At 43.0% G+C, this 26,946-nt stretch overlaps 1 protein-coding gene across 3 annotated transcripts in view; it reads left to right on the top strand.

Annotated features, from left to right (window-relative positions):
- Positions 1 to 26,946, top strand: part of TBC1D22A (TBC1 domain family member 22A) — a 438,694-nt gene that overhangs the window by 67,443 nt on the left and 344,305 nt on the right. For 2 of the 3 annotated variants that reach the window (XM_084629309.1, XM_084629310.1), the window contains 3 exons: positions 4,191 to 4,261; positions 19,277 to 19,405; positions 23,977 to 24,039. In XM_084629309.1, the coding sequence (XP_084485435.1) occupies positions 4,191 to 4,261; positions 19,277 to 19,405; positions 23,977 to 24,039 (263 nt within the window). The remainder of the gene's footprint in view (positions 1 to 4,190; positions 4,262 to 19,276; positions 19,406 to 23,976; positions 24,040 to 26,946) is intronic. The other variant, XM_084629311.1, reaches the window with a different exon arrangement.

Raw genomic sequence — 26,946 nt, 5'->3', positions numbered from 1 at the left:
CATGATGTGGAAAAAGCTGAAGTACTCAATGCTTTTTTTTTTCCCCTCTGTCTTCACAGACAAGATCAGCTCCCAGACTGCTGCAGTTCTCACCACTAAGGGCCACTCACCTCCTCCCCATATTGTGCTGCGAAGAGGTTAAAGGCTATTTTGAAAAGCTGGACATGCACAAGTCCATGGGACCAAATGCAATGCATCCAAGGGTGCTCAGGGAGTTGGCTGATGTGATTGCAGAGCCATTGGCCATTATCTCTGAAAACTCCTGGCGATTGAAGGAGGTCCTGGATGATTGGAAAAAGGCAAATATAGTGCCCATCTTTAAAAAAGGGATGAAGGAGAATCCACGGAGCTACAGACCGGTCACTCCCACCTTTGACCCTTTCCAAAATAGCCTGCAATGCTTGCAAGAGCATTAGCAATATACAATGCTGATCTGCCTTCTCCAGGGAACCCCTTGAGGGAGGGGGCCAATGGGTGTGACAGCCTCACCTCAGTCCCTGGGAAAATCATGGAGCAGATCCTCAAGGAATCCATTTTGAAGCACTTGGAGGAGAGGAAGGTGATCAGGAACAATCAACATGGATTCACCAAGGGCAAGTCATGCTTGACCTACTTGATTGCCTTCTATGATGAGATAACCAGTTCTGTGGATATGGGGAAAGCGGTGGATGTGATATATCTTGCCTTTAGCAATGCTTTTGATATGGTCTCCCACAGTATTCTTGCCAGCAAGTTAAAGTAGTATGGGCTGGATGAATGGATTATAAGGTGGATATAAAGCTGGATAGATTTTTGGGCTCAACGGGTAGTGATCAACGCCTCGATATCTAGTTGGCAACCGGTATCAAGCGGAGTGCCCGGGGTCTGTCCTGGGGCTGGTTTTGGTCAACATCTTCATTAATGATCAGGATGATGGGATGGATCTTACCCTCAGCAAGTTTGCAGAGGACACTTCAAATTTTTATATCAATCAATTTACTTGCCTGTATCTTAAACCACATGGAAATAGGGGTGAGGAACAACTATACATATTGAATGTTAGACAAGCACTGATTTTTTTTTTATCTGGACAGGACCAAATCATTTCAGCTGTCAATCCAGCTGTTCGTCGCCAAAGCGGACAGAATGAAAGGTCCTGCACAAAGAATTTAATTTTGGGTAACTTCTTGTATCTGCCCATGTTACAATCCAGCAGGTGTCTCTCCTCCAGACAAGCTGACTGCCTATTCCACAAGATTGTAAGCATCCTCAACGACATTCCTAGTGCAGGACTCTTGCTGGACTCTTGCAAAGCAGCAACCTTGTCATCTGTGTTTAATTTCTCCTCCCATTATACCATCAGTCAGTATTCAAGAGATCGTGTCAATTTTGGTCAATCAGTACTGCAGAACCAGAACTCTGGTCCCTCTGCCTTTTTAACTAAGAATGGAATACACATGTGCAATCACTCGAAGAAAAAATGGGTTCTCACCTTTTGTAATCTTCAAGATCTGTTGCACACGTCCATTCCACGACCTGCCTTCCTATCTGTCTGCATTGAAGGTTCCAGAAAGGAGGAACTGAGGAGGCTCAAGGTCAGCTGCGCCCTCTATACCAACACCAGCACCGTGTGGCAGTGGTGGGCGCTTGAGCTGTCCCAACAAGTACCACTGAGAAAAGAATTTCTGGTGACTGTGGGGTGTGTGCACACACAGAGAGTGGAATGGACATCTGCAACACATCTCGAAGAACAACAGTTATGAAAGGTTAGTAATCCCCCCCCCCCATATCAGAAGTAGATTTTAAGAACGATTTTGAAGTGGTGAAGATACGGGCCTTATGAATGAATTCAGGAAGGTGCAATCTTACATAGAAGGTAATGAAGGGATAAAGATGACTGTTTGAGAGGCAACAAATGGGATGATGGGGGTGATAACGCTGGCTGAGACAGAAGGCAACATGAAGCTTTACTAAGGAGAATAAGTAGAGAACTAGATTTATATATAAGCCTTGAAATAGGTGACCAGCAATTACAACTTGATGCAATAACAGATGGTAGGCAGTGGATGAATTCTAGGAGGGGTGGGGGATGCAATCAGACTACGTAATGGAGATAATTTTAACAGGTGCATTTTGTATGGAATGAAGAGTGACTGGGTATGTTTGAGAAGCCAGAGACGAGGGTATTTGTCATTGCTGAGGCAGGCTATGGGGGCCTGAATGAGAGACTTTGATGTGGAGGCAGAAGAAAAGGAGGAATCTTGTACATGTAGAAGCATAAGAATGATTTGAATATGGCTTGGAAGTGTGGAGCAAAGGAGAGGAAGAAGTCACAAACATCCATCAGTCCTGAACTATGTGGAAAGTTTATGGTATTGCTGACAGTATTAGGGAAAGAAGAAAATGGAGAAAGCTTGAGAGGAAATGTCAGGAGTTTGATTTTGCTAGTATTCATTTTCTTTGACAATAAGACCCCAAACAGATGTTAGAGACAAGCTAAGATTGAGGATTGAAAGTGAGAGAGTGCTGATGGAGAGAAATTTGTCAATAATCAGCATAGATATGATACTTGAAGCCATTTAAGCATGAGATCTCCCAGCTACAGATGGTAGCTTTCCAGAGTTTTGGTCCAAGGGAAACTACCTGTGCCAATAAACTCAGGCCACAAGGTTTAAAAATTGGCTTTCTCAAAGACTGGTGACTCAAGTAATTTTAAATAAAATCTCATTAAATCTAATAGGAGTGATATCTTTTATTTATTTTTATTTATTTAATTAAATCGATTTGAGTAGGAAAGACTCAACTCGTTCAGTAAAACCACTCAGTGAAGTGGCAGATGGGGCGGGGGGGGAAATCCTTGTCTGTTTCATAGAGTAATGCAAAGCTTTTGCACACAGCAGTGACTTTGGGATTTTTGAAATATACAAAATCTTTTAAAATGTTCACATAACTGTAAGAAATATTAAGGTTGTGTCAGTCATTTCAAGCAGAGGAAGGTAGGGCATCGTTTTTACTCCCAGTTCTGGAGAACATATGGCTATTTCTGTCTTAACGGTGACTCTCCCTACCCTTAAAAGTTGAAAACTTAAAAAAAAAAATCAATCCTCATCCTGAGAATATTAAAAATGACATTTGAAGACGCATTTGTGAAACTTCTTGAAAGCTGTGTACAGGAAGTAAACCCAGAGCTCCAACAGGAACAAAGCTATGTCCTAAAAAAAGCAACAACACTAGCTTGTGGTGACAGAAACCTTGTCATTTAACAATAGTCAAGAATATGCTATAAGCTGTCACAGTTAGAGGAGGCACTTGCTTTGTCTCCTCAGAGTCCCCATCATCTAATAATTTGTTTTCTGTACTTCTGGGTTTTCTTATTACAATTTTTGGGGTGGAAGTTTTCAAAGACTGACTAGAATGTAAAAATTGTGTATATTTATGTGTAGAACCTAAATCAATAAATCTAATGTAGGATTTTCATCCTCACTTTCTGCCTACAATGAGAAGCAGCAAGAGACTGTCTTGCTTATAATTAAATCCTGAAGTTCTAGGTTTCTTAACAGGCATTGTTATGTATCTCTTGTCATTAAATATTTTTCATACTTTTTTGTTTTCACAACATTTTCATGCATTTTATAGATTAAACACAGAATTCGTACAGGAAAGTAATGAAAGTGCTTCTGGCTGGATAGATGTTCAGTGGTTTTAGAGGGGATTGTATTTGGTTTAGTTGGATATACTGTGTTGGATATGCTCTCTTGGAAACAGTTCTCTAGAGAACTATCTATAAAGTTATAAAGTATGACTGGAAATGGAAATAACTTTTTTAAATTTAAGATTAAATTCCAGCATCAGAAAGTGAAACATTGCTGTTTGGGTTATTACTAATTGTCACCTTTTAATCAACATCAGTATATGTAGAGCCTACATCAAGTCTCTCTTGTGCATATTAATATACAACATGTATGGTAAGAAATAACAGTAGGTAAATATACCAGGAAACTACCTTATCACACCAAATATCTATTTTTCCTAGGCACCTGTATGGATTCTCATATGCAATACCTTTTTAATTCACAGCAATATTGTGTAATTCTGATTTTACTTGTATTTTGATAAATATTATTAACAACTTTGTATTAATTTGCTTGTATTGATAAATATTCATTAGTAAAGTGTTGTTGACTTCTCATGAAATTGATTTTGTTTGACAGATGAATTACGGAAGCTGAGTTGGTCTGGAATTCCTAAACAGGTTCGCCCGATCACGTGGAAGCTTCTTTCAGTAAGTTCTGTTTGTGGCAATAATTGCTTTGTTTCTGTCACTGAAGAATTTTGCTGGAGTTATAGCCTATTAGTGATACTCCAAATTATTGCATCATGTTACTGACTGGTAAAAGCAAAGAATACAGTTATATTATTTGTTCAGTTTCAAGCTTGTTTTGTCAAATTAGGAGGCAATGACAATAAGTAGTAAATAACTGGTGTACTTTAATTTTTTTTGTTTAAATGTGTGTATTCAAAATTGTTAGCTTCCCACAAAAAGTATGATGTATTCTAGCTAAGAGTGTTTAGTTAGCAAAGTGTGAACTTGAAAATCGTCGTCATAAATATGTGTTTTACCTATTTTCTATCTGTACATGATGGGGGGGTAGGGGAAGGGAGTGGTAAAGCCACTTGCATTGAAAAGACTCAGTGCTTACACTGTAGAGAATGTAGAAGAGACTTTATCAGCAAATGTTCATGAACTTAAGGTCTGTTTAACATTCTGAGCTATGCACACAAGAGTTTAACACTGTTAAATTTTTCAGGGAAGGCTTAGATTGTATTCCCTGATGATTTATTTTTTCAAAAAAGGAAAGCTAAGTGTTCACTTCAGATTGGGTCTGATTTTCAGCGTTAGAAAGGAAATCAGACGCAATCTCTCTTGCTAATGAGTCCTAATAAATTGGTTGTGTAGTGCTTTCTAATTCTAAATGCATATGCAGTTTTTAACAGAGAATATTTATTGATTAAATAGTCTCTTGCAATTAAAATTAAGCACAGTGTGCAATCACTTTTATTTTATATTTCAAAATTTGAAGTCAGAGCTTTGAACTGAGTAATGTGAGTTTCTCTTGAAACTGAGGGCATGTCTACACATAGGACAGTTAAACTGATTGTTTACATAGGGAGTTTAATCTGCAGCATATGAGTTAATTCACTTTGAAATTGCTTGCATACACATGAGGGAATTCATTGTAGTACACTCAGGGCCGGCTACAGCTATTTTGCTGCCCCAAGCGGACAAAAAAAACAAAACAAAAACCAAGCCTGGTTGAGCTGCCACCGAAGTGCTGCTGAAGAGGAAGAGAGGGGCTGCAGGGCCCACTGCCGAGTTGCTGCTGAAAAACCGGCCGTGCCGCCCCCATGACGGACGGAGTGCCACCCCTTTCTATTGGCCACCCCAGGCACCTGCTTCCTTTTCTGGTGCCTGGAGCCGACCCTGAGTACACTGACTCTGTATTTAGCATGAACTGTGGAGTCCTCTTGCAAAGTGAATTAACTTTGCTGGAAAGCGAGTTAGTCCGGACTATTGTTTGTATGCATGCAATGCTGCTGCGAGCTACTTTGGTAGTCTTCCACTGGCTATGCGTGCCATGCTCTGCCCTGCGGTCAAGTTGACTGGATGCCGCCACCCCTGCTTATAAGATGGTGCACAGCCAGACTTCATCCATTTGCTCCTGGATCCCAGTTGATCACAATACCTGTGATGATGCGGCGTAAGGTCCTACAATATGTTTTGAGCAACTACTTGGAGCTGTGCCAAGATGCTGAATCTTATCGCCATTTGGGGAGAAGTATTGGTGCATGAAGCTCCTGTGGCCAGCCTACAGAACAAAGACCGTTTTGTGGATATTACTGGGCAGATGTCCACAAGGGGCCACGACTGGGATGCTGAACAGTGCTGGATAAACACCTGCTTGCACAGGAGCTGCACAGGATTTTACATAACTACGTAATCACTCAAAACCAGGCAACTTGAGGAGCCTGCTGGTCACTGCTTCACTACCCCCACACTTCCCTGAATATGACTACCAAGACTTATTGAAGGATAAGCATGAGAAGCCCAGTAAAGAGATGTCTCTGGAAAGCCAAAATCTGTTTGTGACTGATGCTGGCTAGGGAAAAGGAAAGCCTGATTCCTGCCCTGATGTACTCAATCCTGAATCCCAGCAACTCAGACTAGGATTGAGGAGGCTGATCCTATGGAGGGAACTGTGGCGTGTGAGGGTTTTTAAAATTACTTAATTTACCTTTTAAGTTTTTAATTCACTGCTGCTGTTCTGCTATACTGCCATAGAATATCAGGGTTGGAAGGGACCTCAGGAGGACATCTAGTCCAACCCCCTGCTCAAAACAGGACCAATCCCCAATTAAATCATCCCAGCCAGGGCTTTGTCAAGCCTGACCTTAAAAACTTCTAAGGAAGGAGATTCTACCACCTCCCTAGGTAACGCATTCCAGTGTTTCACCACCCTTCTAGTGAAAAAGTTTTTCCTAATATCCAACCTAAACCTCCCCACTGCAACTTGAGACCATTACTCCTTGTTCTGTCATCAACTACCATTGAGAACAGTCTAGATCCATCCTCTTTGGAACCCCCTTTCAGGTAGTTGAAAGCAGCTACCAAATCTCCCCTCATTCTTCTCTTCCGCAGACTAAACAATCCCAGTTCCCTCAGCCTCTCCTCATAACTCGTGTTCCAGTCCCCTAATCATTTTTGTTGCCCTCCGCTGGACTCTTTCCAATTTTTCCACATCCTTCTTGTAGTGTGGGGCCCAATACTCCAGATGAGGCCTCACCAACGTCGAATAGAGGGGAACGATCACGTCCCTCGATCTGCTGGCAATGCCCCTACTTATACATCCCAAAATGCCATTGGCCTTCTTGGCAACAAGGGCACACTGTTGACTCATATCCAGCTTCTCGTCCACTGTAACTCCTAGGTCCTTTTCTGCAGAACTGCTGCGTAGCCATTCGGTCCCTAGTCTGTAGCAGTGCATGGGATTCTTCCGTCCTAAGTGCAGGACTCTGCACTTGTTCTTGATGAACCTCATCAGATTTCTTTTGGCTCAATCCTCTAATTTGTCTAGGTCCCTCTGTATCCTATCCCTACCCTCCAGCGTATCTACATCTCCTCCCAGTTTAGTGTCATCTGCAAACTTGCTGAGGGTGCAATCCACACCATCCTCCAGATCATTAATGAAGATACTGAACAAAACCGGCCCGAGGATCGACCCTTGGGCACTCCACTTGATACCGGCTGCCAACTAGACATGGAGCCATTGATCACGACCCGTTGAGCCAATCTAGCCAACTTTCTATCCACCTTTATAGTCCATTCATCCAGCCCATACTTCTTTAACTTGCTGGCAAGAATACTGTGGGAGACCTTGTCAAGCTTTGCTAAAGTCAAGGAACAACACGTCCACTGCTTTCCCCTCATCCAGAGAGCCAGTTATCTTGTCATAGAAGGCAATTAGATTAGTCAGGCATGACTTGTCCTTGGTGAATCCATGCTGACTGTTCCTGATCACTTTCCTCTCATGTAAGTGCTTCAGGATTGATTCTTTGAGGACCTGCTCCATGATTTTTCCAGGGACTGAGGTGAGGTTGACTGGCCTCTAGTTCGCAGGATCCTCCTTCTTCCCTTTTTTAAAGATGGGCACTACATTAACCTTTTTCCAATCGTCCAGGACCTCCCCTTGATCGCCATGAGTTTTCAAAGATAATGGCCAATGGCGCTGCAGTCACATCTGCCAACTCTGTTAGCACTCTCGGATGCAGCGCATCCGACCCCATGGACTTGTGTTCGTTCAGCTTTTCTAGATCGTCCCGAACCACTTCTCTCTCCACAGAGGGCTGGTTACCTCCTCCCCATGCCGTGCTGCCCAGTGCAGCAGTCTGGGAGCTGACCTTGTTCGTGAAGACAGAGGCAAAAAAAAGCATTGAGTGCATCAGCTTTTTCCACATCCTTTGTCACTAGGTTTCCTCCCTCATTCAGTAAGGGACCCACACTTTCCTTGACTTTCTTCCTGTTGCTAACATACCTGAAGAAACCCTTCTTGTTACTCTTAACATCTCTTGCTAGCTGCAACTCCAGGTGTGATTTGACCTTCCTGATTTCACTTCTGCATGCCCGAGCAATATTTTTATACTCTTCCCTGGTCATTTGTCCAATCTTCCACTTCTTGTAAGCTTCTTTTTTGTGTTCAAGATCAGCAAGGATTTCACTGTTAAGCCAAGCTGGTCGCCTGCCATATTTACTATTCTTTCTACACATCGGGATGGTTTGTCCCTGTAACCTCAATAAGGATTCTTTAAAATACAGCCAACTCTCCTGGACTCCTTTCCCCCTTATGTTATTCTCCCAGGGGATTCTGCCCATCAGTTCCCTGAGGGAATCAAAGTCTGCTTTTCTGAAGTCCCGGGTCCATATTCTGCTGCTCTCTTTTCTTCCTTGTGTCAGGATCCTGAACTCGACCATCTCATGGTTACTGCCTCCCAGGTTCCCATCCACTTTTGCTTCCCCTACTAATTCTGTTCCAGATGACTCATGGCCATAGTCATTGTAGGTAGATGAGGGCTAGAAGTTGACTCTACATTTCATTTTAGACTACTTGCTCCACTTGAAACAACAAGGCCTAATTCTGTCCTCTGTTAGGGTCCATATGGTGGAAAATTTAGCTTTCCACCCGTGAGTGAATGGCTGTTCTGTTTTCTCAAACTCTATCTGTAGTCATATCCTTAATGACCTGGAGAGATTATACCCCCAGGAACGGCAGCCACTCCTTCCTTGGGACCTCAACTTGGTGTTGGCAAGGCTAACAGGACCTCCGTTTGAACTGCTGGTAATGTGCTCTACATATCCTGGAAGGTGGCTTTTCTGGCGGCCATTACTTCTGCCAGAAGGATCTCGGCGATTCAAGCCCTTACATCGGAACCACCTTATACAGTCTCCTTCAAGGACAAGGTTCAATTGCGGCCACATTCTCCATTCCTTCCAAAGGTGATGTTGCAATTCCACAGTAAGCAGGATATCTTCCTGTCAGTCTTCTATCCAAAGCCACATGCCAATAGAGGGGAACAGAGACTCCACTCGCTGGATGTCAGATTTGCACTTGCCTTCTACATAGAAAGGACTATGTCATTTTGGAAATCTATTTAGCTTTTTGTAATCACTGCAGACCGAATGAAAGGCCTTCCAGTCTCAGCCCAGAGAATTTCTTCATGAATCACTTTCTGTATCCACATATGCTATGACCTGGCAAAGGTCCCAGCTCTTCTTGCCCTGACTGCACACTCTCTACAATGGCTCAAGCTTCTTTGGTGGCATTTGTAGATCAAGTATCTGTACAGAAAATTTGCAGAGCAGCGTGGTCATCAGTCCACACCTTTTCATCTCATTACGACATCATCCAACAGGGTAGAGAGGATGCTGGATTTGGCTGAGCTGTGTTACAATTAGCATGTCAATAAACTCCGAACCCTCCGCCTGCATTACTGCTTGGGAGACACCAACACTTAAATAGACACAAGCAAGCACTCGAAGAAAACAAGCAGTTACTAACCTTCTGTAACTGTTCTTCAAGATGTGCTGCTCATGTTCATTCCCAACCCCCCCCCCCACTTGTCCCTCTGTTGGAGTTAGCCGGCAAGAAGGAACTGAGGGGACTATGGGTCGGTGGGCCCCTTTATACTGCTGCTATGAGTGCTTGACCCTAGGGGGCAGCAGAGCTGACCCAGCTGATACCACTGAAGGGAAAAAACTCAAGATAAGCACACACCTACATTGGAATGGACATGAGCAACACGTCTTGAACAACAGTTATGGAAGGTTAGTAATCATTTTTCCACCCTCCCCTCCTTGAATTAACAGCTGTATGTACAGCTGCTCAATTTCAAGCCTGAGACTCAAAATGAGAGTAATAGATGTCCCTGACAACATTGCCCCAGCTGTTTTTGCGTTGGTCACCTTGCCGGCTGCTGAAACCACTCCGTATTTCAGCCTCCCGCATGCTGCTAAGGCTTCTCCTTTATTTTCACAAATACTATGCAAAATACGTTCTGCCAAGCTATCTGTGAATGGCTTAATTAACCAGGGAAACAAAGGATAAGCCAGGTCTCCCAGGATAACCAGAGCAATAGCCATACCATTAATGTCCATAGTGTTCCCTGGGGGCAAACAGTTCTTTCTCCATTAATTTAAATACAGCAGTGTTCCAAAAGGTCCTAGCATCATGGACCCTTCCAAACCACCTAGTATGTGTCTGTAAACCTGGCATGGTGGTTGACCAGTCTTTCAAGCCCCATGAGGAAATACCCCTTTCTGTTTATAAATTCTGAGCTATGGTGGGGCAAATAATAGGCACATGGTTCCCATCAATTGACCCAATACAATTTGGGAACCCCATGCATGCAAAACCATCAGACACTTCCTGAGCATTACTAAGCTCGATTACCCAGTACAACAGTACCTTTTCTAATTTGTATTCTAATACTAAGTAGGGTCTTCCTGGGTCACTTATTTGATAGGAGACCATCAAAGAATGCTTCTGGTGACTTTTCTCATGGAGTTGGTATTTAATCAATGCTCTACTACATTTTTAGGAAGGTGACACAAAAAACAAAGGTCCTGAGTGCTAATGGTATCAAAAGATCTCATGATACTTTTTCGGATGGTAGGAATGTTAATCTTATTGACCAAATTGTATCTTCTACTTATTTCGTTTTCATCTAGTGGTAAATCCCCCTGCAATATCAATTGGATACTGTAGTCTTCACTTCCTGTTTTAACTACTGTGTAGGGGAGGTGTTACTTCAGTATGATACTTTGTATGCTCACTTCCATGCAGGTCATTTGGAAAAGAAGAACATTAAACAAAACTAAACTGAGGAGTGGTAACAATTGTAGTTTGGAATTGGTCAGAAGACTGGTTTTAAAAAATATAAACCATTTGTTTGGGGCCAGAGACAGATCCCCTCATCTTGTAAATCTAGTATTAAAGGTACATACGCTAAAAAGCAATTTACTGTTAACAAATTGAGAGGCTTCTCACTAAACCTCTGGTTATGTAATGTTACTGTGTCTGTTCAAAACAATTTCCAATATGGAAAACATTTGAGAGTCAAGAAAATGCTCAGGGACTGCCACTATCATGTCTAATAGAGGCGACACTTTATAAAAATAGTCACTCTATTCATAAAGCCAGAATTCAATATTTAACTTAACACAAAGCATTGAGACAAGATTTTGAATTCAGAGAGCCTGCATCTTGAGACTAAATGCTGATGTAATTTAAAATATCTGGAACCAGCTATATGTCGGTATATTTCAAAAGATATGGTCTCAGTGAGGTACCTGTTGTAGGGGTGAAAGATCTGGAGATGATATGTTTGATAGCCTCCTAAAATAGGATTAATTTTAAGAATACATTCTTGTTCTGTTGTAGTGAGAGCCTCACTGTGTCCTAGTTTTGTGTTAAAGCCATCCATACTTCATGCCAAGCTACGTTCGTAGTGTACTGAAAATGGAGGACTTTACCAAATTGTAACAACATTTTGTGTATCTTAAGATAGTGATTCAGTGCGTCCATCAAAAAATTGCTATTAAACAAAGAGGAAAAAAATTAAGTTAATACTGTAATTTTCTGACTGGTGGGAGGGGGAGGAATAATATATAATTGATCAATTCTTAATATTCTACAAAAATGATTGAGATTGTCCTTTATCTTTTTAATGTGTTATCTTTTTTAAAAAAGAAACAAAACAAACAAAAATCCAAAGAAATAGACTAGAAAACCATCCAATGATTGTTTCATGTTACAAAACAAAGCATAAATATTAGCAATTATAAAGAATAATTTAGTTTGTAACGTGTGTAGGATTGAACGTGAAAATTTAATATGGTAGTGTTGTGCTAAGTGTCTTAGTTATACTTTCATTTGCATTTGCTGTGGCTTAATACATTATGATAACAGATTTTCTGATGAAACCCAGGAGTTGTTTGTTAAGGACTATCTATGGCTAATATGATTAACATCTATTTTTAAAAAAACTCATTGGTTAATAAATATGGAAGTGTTAATTAGATTTGAAGATTTTTAGCAGTACTGGCAGGAAATGCAGCATTTAATCTCATTTCTGTGTGCTGGTGAGTGGTGTGATATTATACAGTTAACATTTTTATATCAACGGTCCTTGGTATCAAATTTACTTTTAAGTTTAGCACCATCTCTGTTAAGAATGACACTTTACTGAAGTAATTTTTAAAGCCCCTCTTCCTCAATTTGTGTGAAATTTGGAACTGAGGAGACAGTGATCACCGTCTCTTTGCAGTCGGATGAAACACTAGTGTTGCTTGTTTGAATTGCAACTGCTTTAATTAGACTTCCTGTACAAAGTATCCAGTATTCATTTTATATGCACCTGAATACTCAAGAAGCATTCCATTTGCTAATTATGGAAACATCTTCTGACATAGGGTTTGTTTTTTAAGAAGGTTTATAAATAACTGCATATTTTTGGTTTCCTTTGATATATAGTATTATGTGTTTACATAAAACACTTAGCTGGAGACCTGAACTATCAGTTTGCATGGAAAGCAGTGATAGATACTGCATGAAGGGACTGTTACCCTCTGTCTGAGGGGATCTTTTGTGGCACAGGGAGAAGAGTTTTTAAAGTGGCACAAATATGTTTTTTGGTGAATCTGTTAATAAAAAAATCACATAACTCTGTCAAGGTAGGATCTGACTTCCCAGCAAGATATACCTAACTTGAAAGGGTCCGTATTTTGTGGCAAGGTCACTGTTAATATTTACTACTTAATCCTAAAGGAGGATCAATTTTTAAAAGAACTTATAGCCATAAAAAATCATTTTAAGGCTTTCATGTTTTGAAATAGTTTAATAAAATCCCTGAAATAGGTTGAAGGGTTTGAATATATGTTCTGTTCTAAGATAATTTGGATTGCAAGGGCATATGCATATGTACATTTTTTTTCTATTTTAAATGAGAAAAAAGTAACATGCAGCTTATTAAGTGAATAAAATAAGGGCCACCAGGTGGTTGGCAGGTATCTGGTTTTCCACCGGAGTCTTGTCGAAAAGGGAACCGGGCAGTGTCCAGTCAACTCTGCTAAAACTGTTAAAAGCCTGGTTAGCTGCTGTAACCGGCCTCCACCCACAAGGGGCAGGAACAGCAGCAGGTGTTGCTGGAGCCTGGAGAAGCAGTGGAATACTCAAGAATGGCTCCAGCAGAGAGGTACCAGCGGCTCCCCTGTCCTGCCCAGAGTGCAGCTCTCCCTGCCCCGTTCTGCCTCACTCATCCCTCCACCCCCGGAGCGTGGCTCCCTCCCCAGCCCTTTCCCAGTCACACCCCCACATTCCTGGAGCACAGCTCTTTCCCTAACGTCTTGCCCCACTCACTCCTCTGCCCCTAGAGCCCTGCTCAGCTGCCAGGGGAGGGTGGTGGAGAGATCAGTTAGCGACAGTGCGGGGGGAAGGGCATCAAGGGAAAGAGGTGGAGCAAGGGGTGGGGCCTCGGGGGAAGAGGTGGAGCAGGGGGTGGGGAGGTTCTCCCGCTCCGTGTCTGGTTTTCACAAATTAGAAAGTTGGCTACCCTAGGCCACGCTGAAATCTGGCAATTGACAAAATCGTTTAGCATTACTATTTTCTGTACGTAATTATTATGTGGTTTTCTTTTTGGAAGGCAAACATCTGCTCTGCATTTTGAGGAGTAATTACTACTTGTAGAAAAAAAATGCTTAAATCCTGTTTTTGAAAATGCACATGTTGAAGTAAGAATGTCTAAAGCTGTATTTTGTGTTCAGTTTGAACTGGGAATAAAAACAAAGGACTAGTTGAAAGATCCTTCACGTGAAGGTACTAGGTCTTGCCCTTCTAGCCTTTTCAGATCCATACAGGATTGCATTGTAACACTATATGGAATAAATTTACTGCAATACATAATGCAGACACAAACAGTTCTTTTTCAGACCCTAGTGATAGTTCCCATCTAATTGAGTGTGGTTTTCTGGTCATTTCATCATACTGGGCATCCAAAATTTTGATCATCGAAAGTGCTGCAGGCATCAAGCTTCCAGAGTGAGGAATATCTGGTAGCAGCTAAGTGGAAGACCCCTCTTCTTCCTCCCCCTCTTCCCAAAGTGTCTAAGGCCTGGTTCGACTACGAGTTTGTTGGATTTAGCAGTGTTAAATCCGAATTAACCCTGCACCCGTCCACACAACGAAGCCATTTTTTTGACATAAAGGGCTCTTAAAACTGATTTCTGTACCCCTCCCCAACAAGGGGATTAGCACTGAAATTGACATCGCCGTTTCGAATTAGTGTTAGCGTGGACGCAATTTGAAGGTATTGGCCTTCGGGAGTTATCCCACAGTGCACCATTGTGACCGCTCTGGACAGCACTCTGAACTCGGATGCACTGGCCAGGTGTACAGGAAAAGCCCCAGGAACTTTTGAATCTCATTTCCTGTTTGGCCAGGCGAGCTCATCAGCACAGGTGACCATGCAGTCCCAGAATCGAAAAAGAGCTCCAGCATGGACCGAACAGGAGGTACGGGATCTGATCGCTGTATGGGGAGAGGAATCTGTGCTATCGGAACTACGTTCCAAAAGACAAAATGCCAAAACATTTCAAAAAATCTCAGAGTCCATGAGGGACAGAGGCTACATCAGGGACGCAACACAGTGCTGCGTGAAACTTAAGGAGCTCAGACAAGTGTACCAGAAAACCAAAGAATCAAACGGATTCTCCAGGACGGAGCCCCAGACATGCCGCTTCTACGCTGAGCTAAATGCAATTCTACAGGGGGGCCGCTACCACTACTCTTCCCCCCCCCGTCCGTGGACTCCGATGATGGGATACTCTCCGCCATGGCTGAGGATTTTGCAGATGAGGAGGAGGAGGAAGACGATCTTGAGGAGAGCACACAGCACACCATTCTCCCCGACAGCCAGGATCTTTCTATTACTCTGACTGAAATACCCTCCCAATCCAATGAAGCCAGAGAAGGGACTTCTGGTGAGTGTACCTTTATAAATATAATACATATGATAAAAGCTAGTGTTTTTTAATGATTAAATAGCCCTGAGGACTAGAGATGCATTCATGGCCAGTACTGCTACTGGAAAAGTCCGTTAACGTGTCTGGGGAAGGAGCTGAAATCCTCCAGGGACATCTCCATGAAGCTCTCCTGGAGGTACTCTAAAAGCCTTTGCAGAAGGTTTCTGGGGAGAGCAGCCTTATTCCGTCCTCCATGGTAGGACGCTTTACCACTCCATGCTAGTAGCAAGTAATCTGCTATCATTGTATGATAAAGCCTGGCAGTGTATGGTCCTGGTGTTCTCTGGCATTCACGCAACATCCATTCTTTATCTCTCTGTGTAATCCTCAGGAGAGTGATATCATTCATGGTAACCTGGTTGAAATAGGGGAATTTGATTAAGGGGACATTCAGAGGTGCCCGTTCGTACTGGGCTGTTTGCCTGTGGCTGAAAAGAAATTCTCCCTGCAGTTAGTCACGCGGTGGGAAGGGGGACAATTGGTGCTGAGCTGTTCGTGTTTGGCTAGCAGGGATCTTCCCTGATACCAGCTAGGCGGTGGGGGGAGGGGAAAAGCGATCATCCCAGAGAATTGGATGGGGGAAGGGGGTTAGTTTGGTTTCTGCTGCTGCACGTTAACAGGAAAACTGCAGCACTAAATAGCCAACTCAATGGGCTTCGCTTGATATGGGAAAGGAGAGGGCTGCTGTTTTGAAGGTTGCCGAAGCCAAAAGACTATGGCTTACCGTGGCCGTCTGCAAGCTGAACTCTGTTGCCTGGCTCTGCGTGTGTGATCTCTAGCACCAAAGCCACAGGCACTCAATATAAGATGCAAAATGCGACCTTGTACCAAAATCACATGTGCTATGTAACGTGAATAGTGTTCACCATGAAAAAGTATAACCATTGTTCTGTAAAATGTAACTTTTTAAATACTTCACTCCCTTTTTTCCTCCAGCAGCTGTAAATATTTCAAGCCTCCGTCCTCCATCCCAAAGGCTATCTCAGATAAGGCGATGAAAAAAACACACACACGATGAAATGTTCTCTGAGCTCATGCAGTCGTCCGACACTGACAGCTGTCTGGAGGGACACAATAGCAGAGTACAGGACAGTGGCCAATGAACATGAGGAGAGGTGGCAGCAGGAAGATCAGAGGAGGCATGAGGAAATGCTGGGGCTACTGCGGGATCAAACGGACATGCTCCGGCGTCTGGTGGAGGTTCATGAACGGCAGCAGGATCACAGACTGCCGCTGCAGCCCCTGCTTAACCGCCCTCCCTCCTCCCCAAGTTCCATAGCCTCCTCACAAAGACGCCAAAGGCAGGGTGGGAGGCTCCGGGCACCCAACCACTCCACCTCAGTGGACAGCCCAAGCAACAGAAGGGTGGCATTCAACCAGTTTTAAAGTGGCCTTTTCCTTCCCTCCTACCCTCCTCCCACACCTCACCTGAGCTACCTTGTGAGTTATCTCCCTATTGTTATAACCAATTAATAAAGAATACATGTTTTTTAAACGATAGTGACTTTATTTCCTTTGCAAGCAAGCTGTGATCGAAGGCAGGAGGGCGGGTGGCTTACAGAGAATTAGAGTCAACGAAAGGGGTGGGTTTTCATCAAGGAGAAACAAACAGAAGTGTCACATAGTACCCTGGCCATCCATGAAACTGGTTTTCAAAGCTTCTCTGATGCGCAGCGCTTCCTGCTGTGCTCTTCTAACCGCCCTAGTGTCTGACTGTGCGTTTTCAGCGCCCAGGCGATTTTCATCAACCTCCCACCCTGCCATAAATGTCTTCCCCCTTACTCTCACAGAGATTGTGGGACAAGCAGCAATAACAATGGGAATATTGGTTTCGCTGAGGTCTGAGCAAGTCAGTAAACTGCGCCAGTGACCCTTTAAACGTCCAAATGCACACTCTACCACCATTCTGCACTTGCTCAGCCTATAGTTGAACAGCTCCTGACTACCGTCCAGGGTGCCTGTGTATGGCTTCATGAGCCAGGGCATTAAGGGGAAGGCTGGGTCCCCAAGGATAACTATAGGCATTTCAACATCCCCAACAGTTATTTTCTGGTCTGGGAAGTAAATCCCTTCCTGCAGCCATTTAAACAGACCAGAGTTCCTGAAGACACGAACATCATGAATCTTTCCCGACCATCCCACCTTGATGTTGGTGAAATGTCCCTTGTGATCCACCAGTGGTTGCAGCACCATTGAAAAGTACCCCTTTCGGTTTATGTACTTACTGCCCTGGTGGTCCGGTCCCAAGATAGGGATATGTATTCCGTCTATAGCCCCACCACAGTTAGGGAATCGCATTGCAGCAAAGCCATCTAGTATGACCTGCACATTTCCCAGAGTCACTACCCTTGATAGCAGCAGCTCAGTGATTGAGTTGGCTACTTGCATCACAACAACCCCCACAGTAGATTTGCTCACTCCAAATTGATTACCGACTGACTGGTAGCTGTCTGGCATTGCAAGCTTCCACAGGGCTATTGCCACTCGTTTGTGAACTGTGAGGGCTGTTCTCATCTTGGTATTCTTGCGCTTCAGGGCAGGGGAAAGCAAGTCACAAAGTTCCAGTAAAGTGCCCTTACGCATGCGAAAGTTTTGGAGCCACTGGGAATCATCCCAGACCTGCAACACTGTGGTCCCACCACTCTGTGCTTGTTTCCCGAGCCCAGAATCGGCGTTCCATGGCATAAGCCTGCCCCATTAATACCATGATGTCCAAATTACGGGGGAACATGGTTTTAGAGAAAAGTGTGTTCATGTCCTCATCACCGTGCTGCCGTCACCTCCTCGCCTGGTTTTTTCAGGTGCTGGTTCCGCATATACTGCACGATAATGCGTGAGGTGTTTACAATGGTCATAACTGCTGTGGTGAGCTGAACGGGCTCCATGCTTGCTGTGCTATGGCGTCTGCTCCTGCTCGGGAAATCCAGGGAAAAGGGTGCGAAACGACGGTTTGCCGTTGCTCTGGTGGAGGGAGGTGTGACTGACAACATGGTTGGCTTACAGGGAATTAAAATCAATAAAGGGGGTGGCTTTGTGAGAAACAGAATGGCCCCCTCCAGGATAGAACTCAAAACTGGGTTTAGCAGGCCTTTGATTTCACAGAGGGAGGGAGGGAGGAGAAAATGAATACCAAACAAATTTGGTCTATTTCTTGTTTTGATCCACTTCATCTATCTTTATACATCTTGCTGGCAGCAGACTATGCAGTATGACCACTAGCTATCATCATCTTCTGGGTGCTCGGCAGAAGACGGTGCAGTATGTCTGCTGTCCATCGTCTTCTGCTGGCTGCAGATTAAAAGACAGCACTGCTGGTAGGACTGAATCGCCATGAAACGAAGCTTAAAAGGGAAGTGACCTGGCTGAGTCACTCCCATGTTTGCCCAGGCGCCCCAACCTCATTGAGGTTGGTTAAAAGAGCACCCTGGACTACGTCGACGACTGCTACCAGTCATACTGCATTGTCTGCTGCCAAAAGGCAATAAACTGTTGCTGTGGAGCAATGCAGTACCACATTTGCCAGCACCCATGAGACATACGGTGAAGGTTAGCTGAGCGGGCTCCATGCTTGCTGTGGTATGGCATCTGCACAGGTAACTCAAGAAAAAAGCCGCAAAACAATTGTCTGCCCTCGCTTTCACGGAGGGAGGGAGGGAAGGGGGGCCTGATGATATGTACCCAGAACCACCCGCGACAATGTTTTAGCCCCATCAGGCACTGGGATTTCTACCCAGAATTCAAATGGGCGGCGGAGACTGCGAGAAATGTGGGATAGCTACCACAGTGTAACGCTCCGAAAGTCGACAGTTGCCTTGGTACTGTGGACACACTCTGCTGACTAAATACACTTAGAGCATTTGTGTGGGGAGACACACAATTGACTGTATAAAAACATTTTCTACAAAACCGACTTCTATAAATTTGACCTAATTTCATAGTGTAGACAAAGCCTAAAATGACAAAGAAGTCAGTGTTTTGTGGACATTTGTTCTAAGTTAACTAGAGAATTTATTTTGGGCTGCAACCTATTTCTGCTTTTAAAACACGGAATAAATATTTTTATCTGAAAAAGTTTGAAATATAAATTTCATATTGAACTGTGTGTTTTTTGTATCCCTGTAAAAATCTGATGATGGAAATCTTTTTTTTCCCTCTTCATATTTTCAGGGTTATCTTCCCGCCAATGTGGACCGAAGAGAAGGCACTTTACAGAGAAAACGAAAAGAATATTTTGCTTTTATTGAACAATATTATGACTCCAGAAATGATGAAAATCATCAAGACACATACAGACAGGTAGAGTAGCTTATTGAAAACTCTGAAACTGTTAAAAGTTCCATGAAAAATCTTTTTGATAACATGTTCAGTATGTTCTATATTGCTTTATTACTACTTCATAGCAAAGCAGAAGGATATTTTTGTTTAGCCATATGTTCAATAATTATTTTTGTGCTTTGCCACCATTTAAATCTAGCAAAGGCTGTTCAGTAATAATGAGGCATCTTTAATTGATCTGTAATTTAGAAAAATGTTAATAATTTTATTTCTTTGCTTGTAAAACATTAAATATCAAGATATTAAATCATTTAGGGCGCTTGGTATGCAATACTACCACTTCCTGCACATGAGGGGAAACAGGCTTCAGAAAGCTTCCCCATCTCATGGGGCAGGGAGAGTCAAGAGCAGCAGAAGCTCCCTAATAGTAGGAGCCCCCCCCGCGTGGCCCCTTCCCCCCAGTACCCTGCACCTCACTAACATAGCCCTCCCACTTTCAAAAGCCCCCCCCCCCGGACTCCCCTGTTTTTGTGCCCCTGGTTGGAGTGGAAGAAGGCGGAGCTTTGACTCTCTGCTCCCCAAGTGCACCCGGTGGCATAGCTGGGGGGAGTTTATGCTCTGACAGATACATGTCATACTTCACATTCTCCCCAGAAGGGTGGGCAGACTGGGGATATTGTGACCTGCTGCCCCTGATCTAGCCCTTAACATATTTACTGTAACAGGGTGGATCTGCATCTGTAGGTTTTTCTTTCCCCATTGAACACCAGTTTTACAATAGAGACTAATTTTTGGTATTAATTCCAGTTCACGTTGGGACCTTCAGCTAACCTTTTTCTTTGCAGTTCAACAGTAATTTTTCCAGTTTTTTTCCAATTGAGTCTTTAGATTATTCCCCAGTCTTCCCGAAGTTGCTTTTCCAAATGCTTTGAGGTGGTGCTATAGCATTAGAATAGAGGACTTGAAATTATGACTGCTACTTCAATGAAAGTAAGGAAATTAATGGAGGGTGGAGGGGAGAAGTTGAGGAGTATGAGCTAAGTGCTTTTAACATATCCCCGTAGGACATGTGATAAATGAAACAATCATATTCACCTAAAGCTACCAAATGATGGTTCTGCATGCAATTGTGGAAATTCTTCCACAAATTTTAGATGATCGGTGTGTTCTATCTTTGCCACTAAAGGGTTTGAGATTTTGGAATGCATTGGGGTGGTGGAAGATTGATTAGACACTAGAGGGGTATATGCCCATATGACTAGTTCACAGGAATATAGGTTATATCTACACTCTGGACCTTACAATAGTACAGCTGTACCACTTCCACTGTGCCGCTGTAAGGTCTCCTGTGGAGCTGCTTTATGCCGGTGGGAGGAGAGCTCTCCCGCCGGCATAATTAAATCACCCCCAAAAGTAGCGGTAGTTATGTTAGTGGAACAGCATCTTCCACTGACGTAGTGTTGTCCACACCAGCGCTTTTGTTGGTGAAACTATGTGGGTCAGGGCTATGTGTTTTCACATCCCTGACCAACAAAAGTGCTGGTGTAGCATCTCTAATCTTAATAGCATCTCTAATCTATTATATTAAAAGAGCAGGAGAAAGATACAAGAACATGTTTGTTGATGACAGGAGATTGTATTTTAAAATTAAAAACCAACATGTCACAGTTCAGGGCAACTGCACCTCTATATCCCCCTTCTTGGTCCAGCAAGGGTACCCACTTTTAGGCTCCTGGCTTATAAGACATCATCTCTCTTGGGCAGAATTCAACCTCTCTCCCTCCTGACTGGAGTCTTTCCGGGCTACACTGTTTCCTGCCCACACTGAGTTGCCTAGCAAGCCAGATGGGCTAAACGGCTTGCATCTGCACTTTACTTTCTCCTCAGAGGCTATAAACAGCATAATTGCCCAGAGTTACAAAGTACCACGTAGCCCTTTCTAAGGAAGCATATTTATTCTGAAGGTGAAAACATTAGAGAGAAAAACATATATTAAAAACAATGAAAGAACCTACGTGCATGCTAATAAGCTTACTAGAGGTCACACTCAACTCCAACAAGGGCTCTGGCAGGCGATAAGTCTTTCAAACCCCACCAAAGTGTTTTTCTGTAGTTACAACAAGCACAGCTGTGAATTGGAGGCTGTTTACACAACAGCCTATGTTGGCATAACTTATGTCGCTCAGGAATGTGAGTAAACCACCCTCCCGAGCAACGCAAGTTATACCGACATAAGCGCTTGTGTGCACAGCATTCGCAGAGTGGTTTTATTATGCTGATGGAAGAGCTCTATTCTGTTGTCTTAGAGTGTCTTCAGCACATGCATTGCACGGCGCAGCTGCATCGGTACAGGTCTGCTTCAGCAGCATGGTATGCATAGACATGCCCTGAGTCTCTTCTTTATGCAGCTTGGGGCACTGATCTTCAGATAATCAGCAGACAATGGGTTTCTCCTCAGGTCATAGTTTCAGAAGGTTAGATCCAGAGGTGTGAATTTGCATTCATCTTCTCTCTCTAGCATTTCCTAGGAAATCCAGTTAATTTCATTTGTCCCAAAAGTTCCTTCTTTCTGGTACATTGTTTAAAATAGTGATAGAATCATAACATCGTAGGACTGGAAGGGACTTCAAGAGGTCTTCTAGTCCAGTCCTCTGTACTCAAGGCAGGACTAAGAATTATCTAGACCATCCATGACAGGTGATTGGAGACTTATTCCAGTGCTTAACCACCCTGACAGTTAGGAAGTTTTTCCTAATGTCCAACCTAAACTGCCCTAGGCGCAATTTAAGCGCATTGCTGCTTGTTCTAGCCTCTGATGTTAGAGAATAATTTTCCTCCCATCTCCTTGTCGCAATCTTTTATGTACTTAAAAACCATTATCATGTCCCCCACATCATCTTTTTTCAATCTTCCCTCATAAGTCACATTTTCTAGACCTTTAATCATTTTTGTTGTTCTTCTTGTCAAGCTGTTTGGCGGTGCCCCCGATCAGCTACAGTTGGTGGGTGCTGAGCATCCACTTCTCTCCCCCCTTCCCCCCCTTGGGTGTTCCAGCTCTGGAGCGTGCAAGGAGTTGGCACCTATGTCACTGGTGTAGTTTACTCACAAGATTGGACATCAGTGAGAAAAATATCCAGTGGTTATAGCTACCTGCTGTGTCCTGCATAATATCTGTGAAGCAAAGGGAGAAAAGTATCTGCTGGAGTGGAGGGCAGGAGTTGAGTAGCTGTCTGCTGGATTTGAGCAGCCAGATACAAAGGCTATTAGAAGAGGTCAATGTGGAGTTATACATCTCAGGGAGGCTTTGAAAGACCATTTTAACAGTGAGACAGAAAGTATATGGTACTGTAATGTGCTCCTTTGTGGCTGGTAGGAATCATGTTGTGGTTGCTGTAAATGTGGCAGTTTTACATTGTCAATGCAACTGTTAATTTTGTTTGTGAATGATTCTATGAGCTGTGTCACATTGTGCAATAATGGGTAACTGCTTTCGGAACAGCTGAGCAGTTAGCAGCATATGTTGTGAACTAACAAAGATGAATTGTGTTCCAAATAATATAATTTTATTCTCTAACAAAATCAGTGTTTTTTAAAGAAACCTATGCAGTTGTAAAACAAATACACCACCACCTCTTTCTCCTTGCTGTTTACAGCAGGGGCTTGTGACTCAGGCTCCTTGCAGCTAGCCATGGTACTGTTGTGAGTGGTGGGGTCTCTGCTGAGAATGGCATGCAGCTCTTTTGTAAAAGTGGCATATCTGGGACTCGGCATTGGATAGATTGGCTTTCTTGTATGCCTGTCGCAGCTCCTTGGCTTTCATGTGACGCTGCTGATGGTCCCTGCTGTAGCCTTTCTCCTTCATCACCATAGCAATCTGCTCGTAGATGTAAACGTTTCTGCCACTGGATCAGGTCTGTGCCTGCTGAGTCTCTTCTCTCCACAGGCCCAGGAGATCCAATATCTCCTGTCTCTGACAGGCAGGAACGTGTCTGGAGTGTGTAGCTAGCATGGTGAGCTGGGCTGTTGCACTTAACAATGGAGAGCTGCTAGGTGTGCTCGCCAAGCCAGGCAATCAGGAAAACGAATTTCAAAAATTCATGTTACTTTAAATGGAAGCGGGGGGCTTCTGTATGACTCCTGGGCAGTGGAGTTCAGTGGTAACCAAAGCGGTCAGTGTGGGGCATTGTGTCAAGCTGCTGGTGGACAGGTCAACATAAGTAATGCAGTGTCTACAGTTACCCTTTATCGACCGAAGTACATTGACTGTAGCTCAACGCTGCTCAGGGAAGTGGTGTTATGATGTTGGCATAACGGGGTATTTACAGCAGTGGAAGATCAATTTGAGACATATGCACAACTAGATCAATGTAAACTGCCTTGTGTCCACCTAACTAAGTAGTGTGGACCAGGCCCTAGAAAACTTTTAAGGGCCACCACTCTAAATGATGGCAGACTAGGGTCTCAGGATACATTTCTGGTTATATACATATTCTAACAAAAACAGTCAAGAAAAAATGAAAGTTCAATAATGTTAAAAAAATAAATTGTACGTACTTATTGATTTTTTTCTAAAATGTTTTCTGTCCAATTAGATTCACATAGATATCCCTCGTATGAATCCTGAAGCTTTAAGACTTCAACCCAAAGTAACAGAGGTAAGAATTGTTGTCAATTAATTTTAACTGTTTAGATGATTAATTTCTGAGTACTCCCAGACTGGCTATATTTTTTTATTAGTAATTACATTATGCATATGATTGCCATCTTGGCTTGAGGACAATGCTTGAAAAGCAAATAATCAAGATAGAGAAGTGATATAGTTGCAACCTGAGAATATTGTTGAAAAAGGTGAGTACGCCAGTGAAAGGTTAAAGAGATGAATGAGGTCATCTGGACTGAGCCCCAATGTGTGAGTTTTTCCATTTTCTTTTTTGATCAACAATTTTTGTTGATCACCTATGGTCACTTTGTCAAATGTATTCTTTTCCATGATCCATGTATCCCAGGCTGCCCAACATTACTCTATGCTATCAGACAAAGTGATTTAGTCTGTGATGGCATATGTATGGCAGATTTTTTTTTTCTGGCTTATTTTTTGTATTCCATTATCTTGCATAATTGGTTGGTCTTCCTCCTATTAGGTTAGTTTTGGTTTTGGTTTGTTTTCGTTATTAATGTCTCTGGTTCTCTTCCCTCCTCTCCCCAGTAATTTAAAGCTGTTCTGTCTGTAATATTTAAATACTACATGCATACATAGTGTTGTACTTTTAAAGAACTTACTTACAAATATTTAATTAGAAATGTAAAATAGATTCCTTCATATGAGGTCTAAACACCTGTGTTTTTTTTCTACACTGTTAAACTCTTTTCAGTTGCTGTTTGCAGGTTGTAAATGTTAGCATGGAATACAACTATTCCTTTGAACTCCTTAAAATCTTTACAGTGGGCATCTTTGGCCTAAATAGAAGTGTTGTACTTTGAAAACAGACTAAAAACATGGCATCTTTTTATTCAACGGGTCTGGTCCCTGCATATATTGAAAAAAAATGCCTTTTTTCTTTTTCTTCCAGTTAGCACTGCGAAGCTAACACTGAGTGAGCTGAATTCGGTTCTTGCACAGCAACTGTTTTGAGTGCATAGTCTGAAGATGGAGGGGTTGCACAGGTTGTAATTGAGGACTTAATTTCATCTGGGGGAACTCTATTACTAATGCTGATATGTGAGGGAAGGAATTCAGTTTGCCATTGAGTCCAAGTTGGATTAGCAGGCCTGACAGTTAAAAACAAGTAACCAAACCCATTAAACTCTTCTCAACCCCATCCCCTGCTCTTCCCCCCAAATGCATCATAACTCCCAAAATAAAATTTAAAATTCCAAATATTTTTTAACTTGTAAACTGAGCACATTTGATATGGAATGCCTACAATGCCATTTTAGTCATGTTTCAAAGTAGAAGCACTCTTTACTGTGTGACATCACTCACGTTTTGGGGGGAGGGCAAAGTTTTAAGACAAGAATATACATGTGAACACTTGGAACCTCACCATGCCCACTTCTTTCTATAATTGCTGGTGCACCAAGACTTGAATGTGACTACTAACTCACTTGCAGATCTTGTTTTGATTCCACTTAAAACAAAGTAATTTTTATAGTAGGTATATCTGTCACTGTACCTAGAATGGGTCACAGCTGAGAGAGCTGATGGTCAGAAAAGAGGGTAGACACCCCAAACTGGTGGTATATTCTATCATTTGATTTCACCAAGCCAGTAATAAAGGTTCACTGCTGGACCACTATACTAGTTTTACCACGGAGTACAGACCATATCCTTAGGTATTCTAGCCACTTATTACCACCCAGGCAAAATGGACTTCACGATTCGGGTGACCAGATGTCCCGTTTTTTTAAAGTTTTTTAGGACTTTTTCTTACATAGGCGCTTATTACCCACCACCCCCGTCCCATTTTTTCACAGTTGTTATCTGGTCACCCTATTCATGATGAAAGGTTATTGATACCAAATTCACCACACATTAAGTTCTTCCAGGCCCAGGCGGCTAGTCACTTACCAAGGTCAATAGATACTTCAGATCACACACCAAAAATAATGCTGTAGCCAATCCTAAATTCATAAATCTTTAGTTACCTTACTAAGGGTATGTCTACACTACAAAATTAGGTCGATTTTATAGAAGTCGATTTTCAGGAATTGATTTTATACAGTCGATTGTGTATGTCCCCACTAAGCACATTAGGTCAATGGAGTGCATACTCACTACCGTGGCTAGCATTGACTCACGGAGAGGTGAACTGTGGGAAGCTATCCCAGAGTTATCGCAGTCTCCATTGGAATTCTGCGTTAAGCTCCCAATGCTTGATGGGGCAAAAACATTGTCATGGGTGGCTTTGGGTACATGTCGTCAGTCTCCCCTCCCTCTCTCCATGAAAGCAACTGCAGACAATGATTTAGTGCCTTTTTTCCTGGGTTACCCGTGCAGGCGCCATAGTATGGCAAGCATGGAGCCTGCTCAGCTCATCACTGCTGTTGCGAGCATTGTAAACACCTCGTGCATTATACTGTGGTATGTGCAGAACCTGGCTAAGAGATGGCAGCACGAGGACGATTGTGAGGAGGACATGGACACAGATGTTCCTGAAAGCACAGGCTGTGGCAATTGGGACATCATGGTGGCAGTGGGGCTGGTTGTTAGAGTGGAATGCCGATTCTGGGCCTGGCAAACAAGCACAGACTGGTGGGACCGCATAGTCTTGTAGGTATGAGATGATTCCCAGTGGCTGCGAAATCTTTGCATGCGTAAGGCCGCTTTCATGGAACTCTGTGAGCTGCTTTCCCCCACCCTGAATCATAGAATCATAGAATATCAGGGTTGGAAGGGACCTCAGGAGGTCATCTAGTCCAACCCCCTGCTCAAAGCAGGATCAATCCCCAATTAAATCATCCCAGCCAGGGCTTTGTCAAGCCTGACCTTAAAAACTTCTAAGGAAGGAGATTCTACCACCTCCCTAGATAACGCATTCGTGTTTCACCACCCTCCTAGTGAA

Source organism: Lepidochelys olivacea (genome assembly GCF_965140295.1).
Source record: "Lepidochelys olivacea isolate rLepOli2 genome assembly, chromosome: 1".
In the NCBI taxonomy this organism is placed as follows: Eukaryota; Metazoa; Chordata; order Testudines; family Cheloniidae; genus Lepidochelys; species Lepidochelys olivacea.
This window is presented reverse-complemented; position numbering and strand designations above follow the sequence as displayed.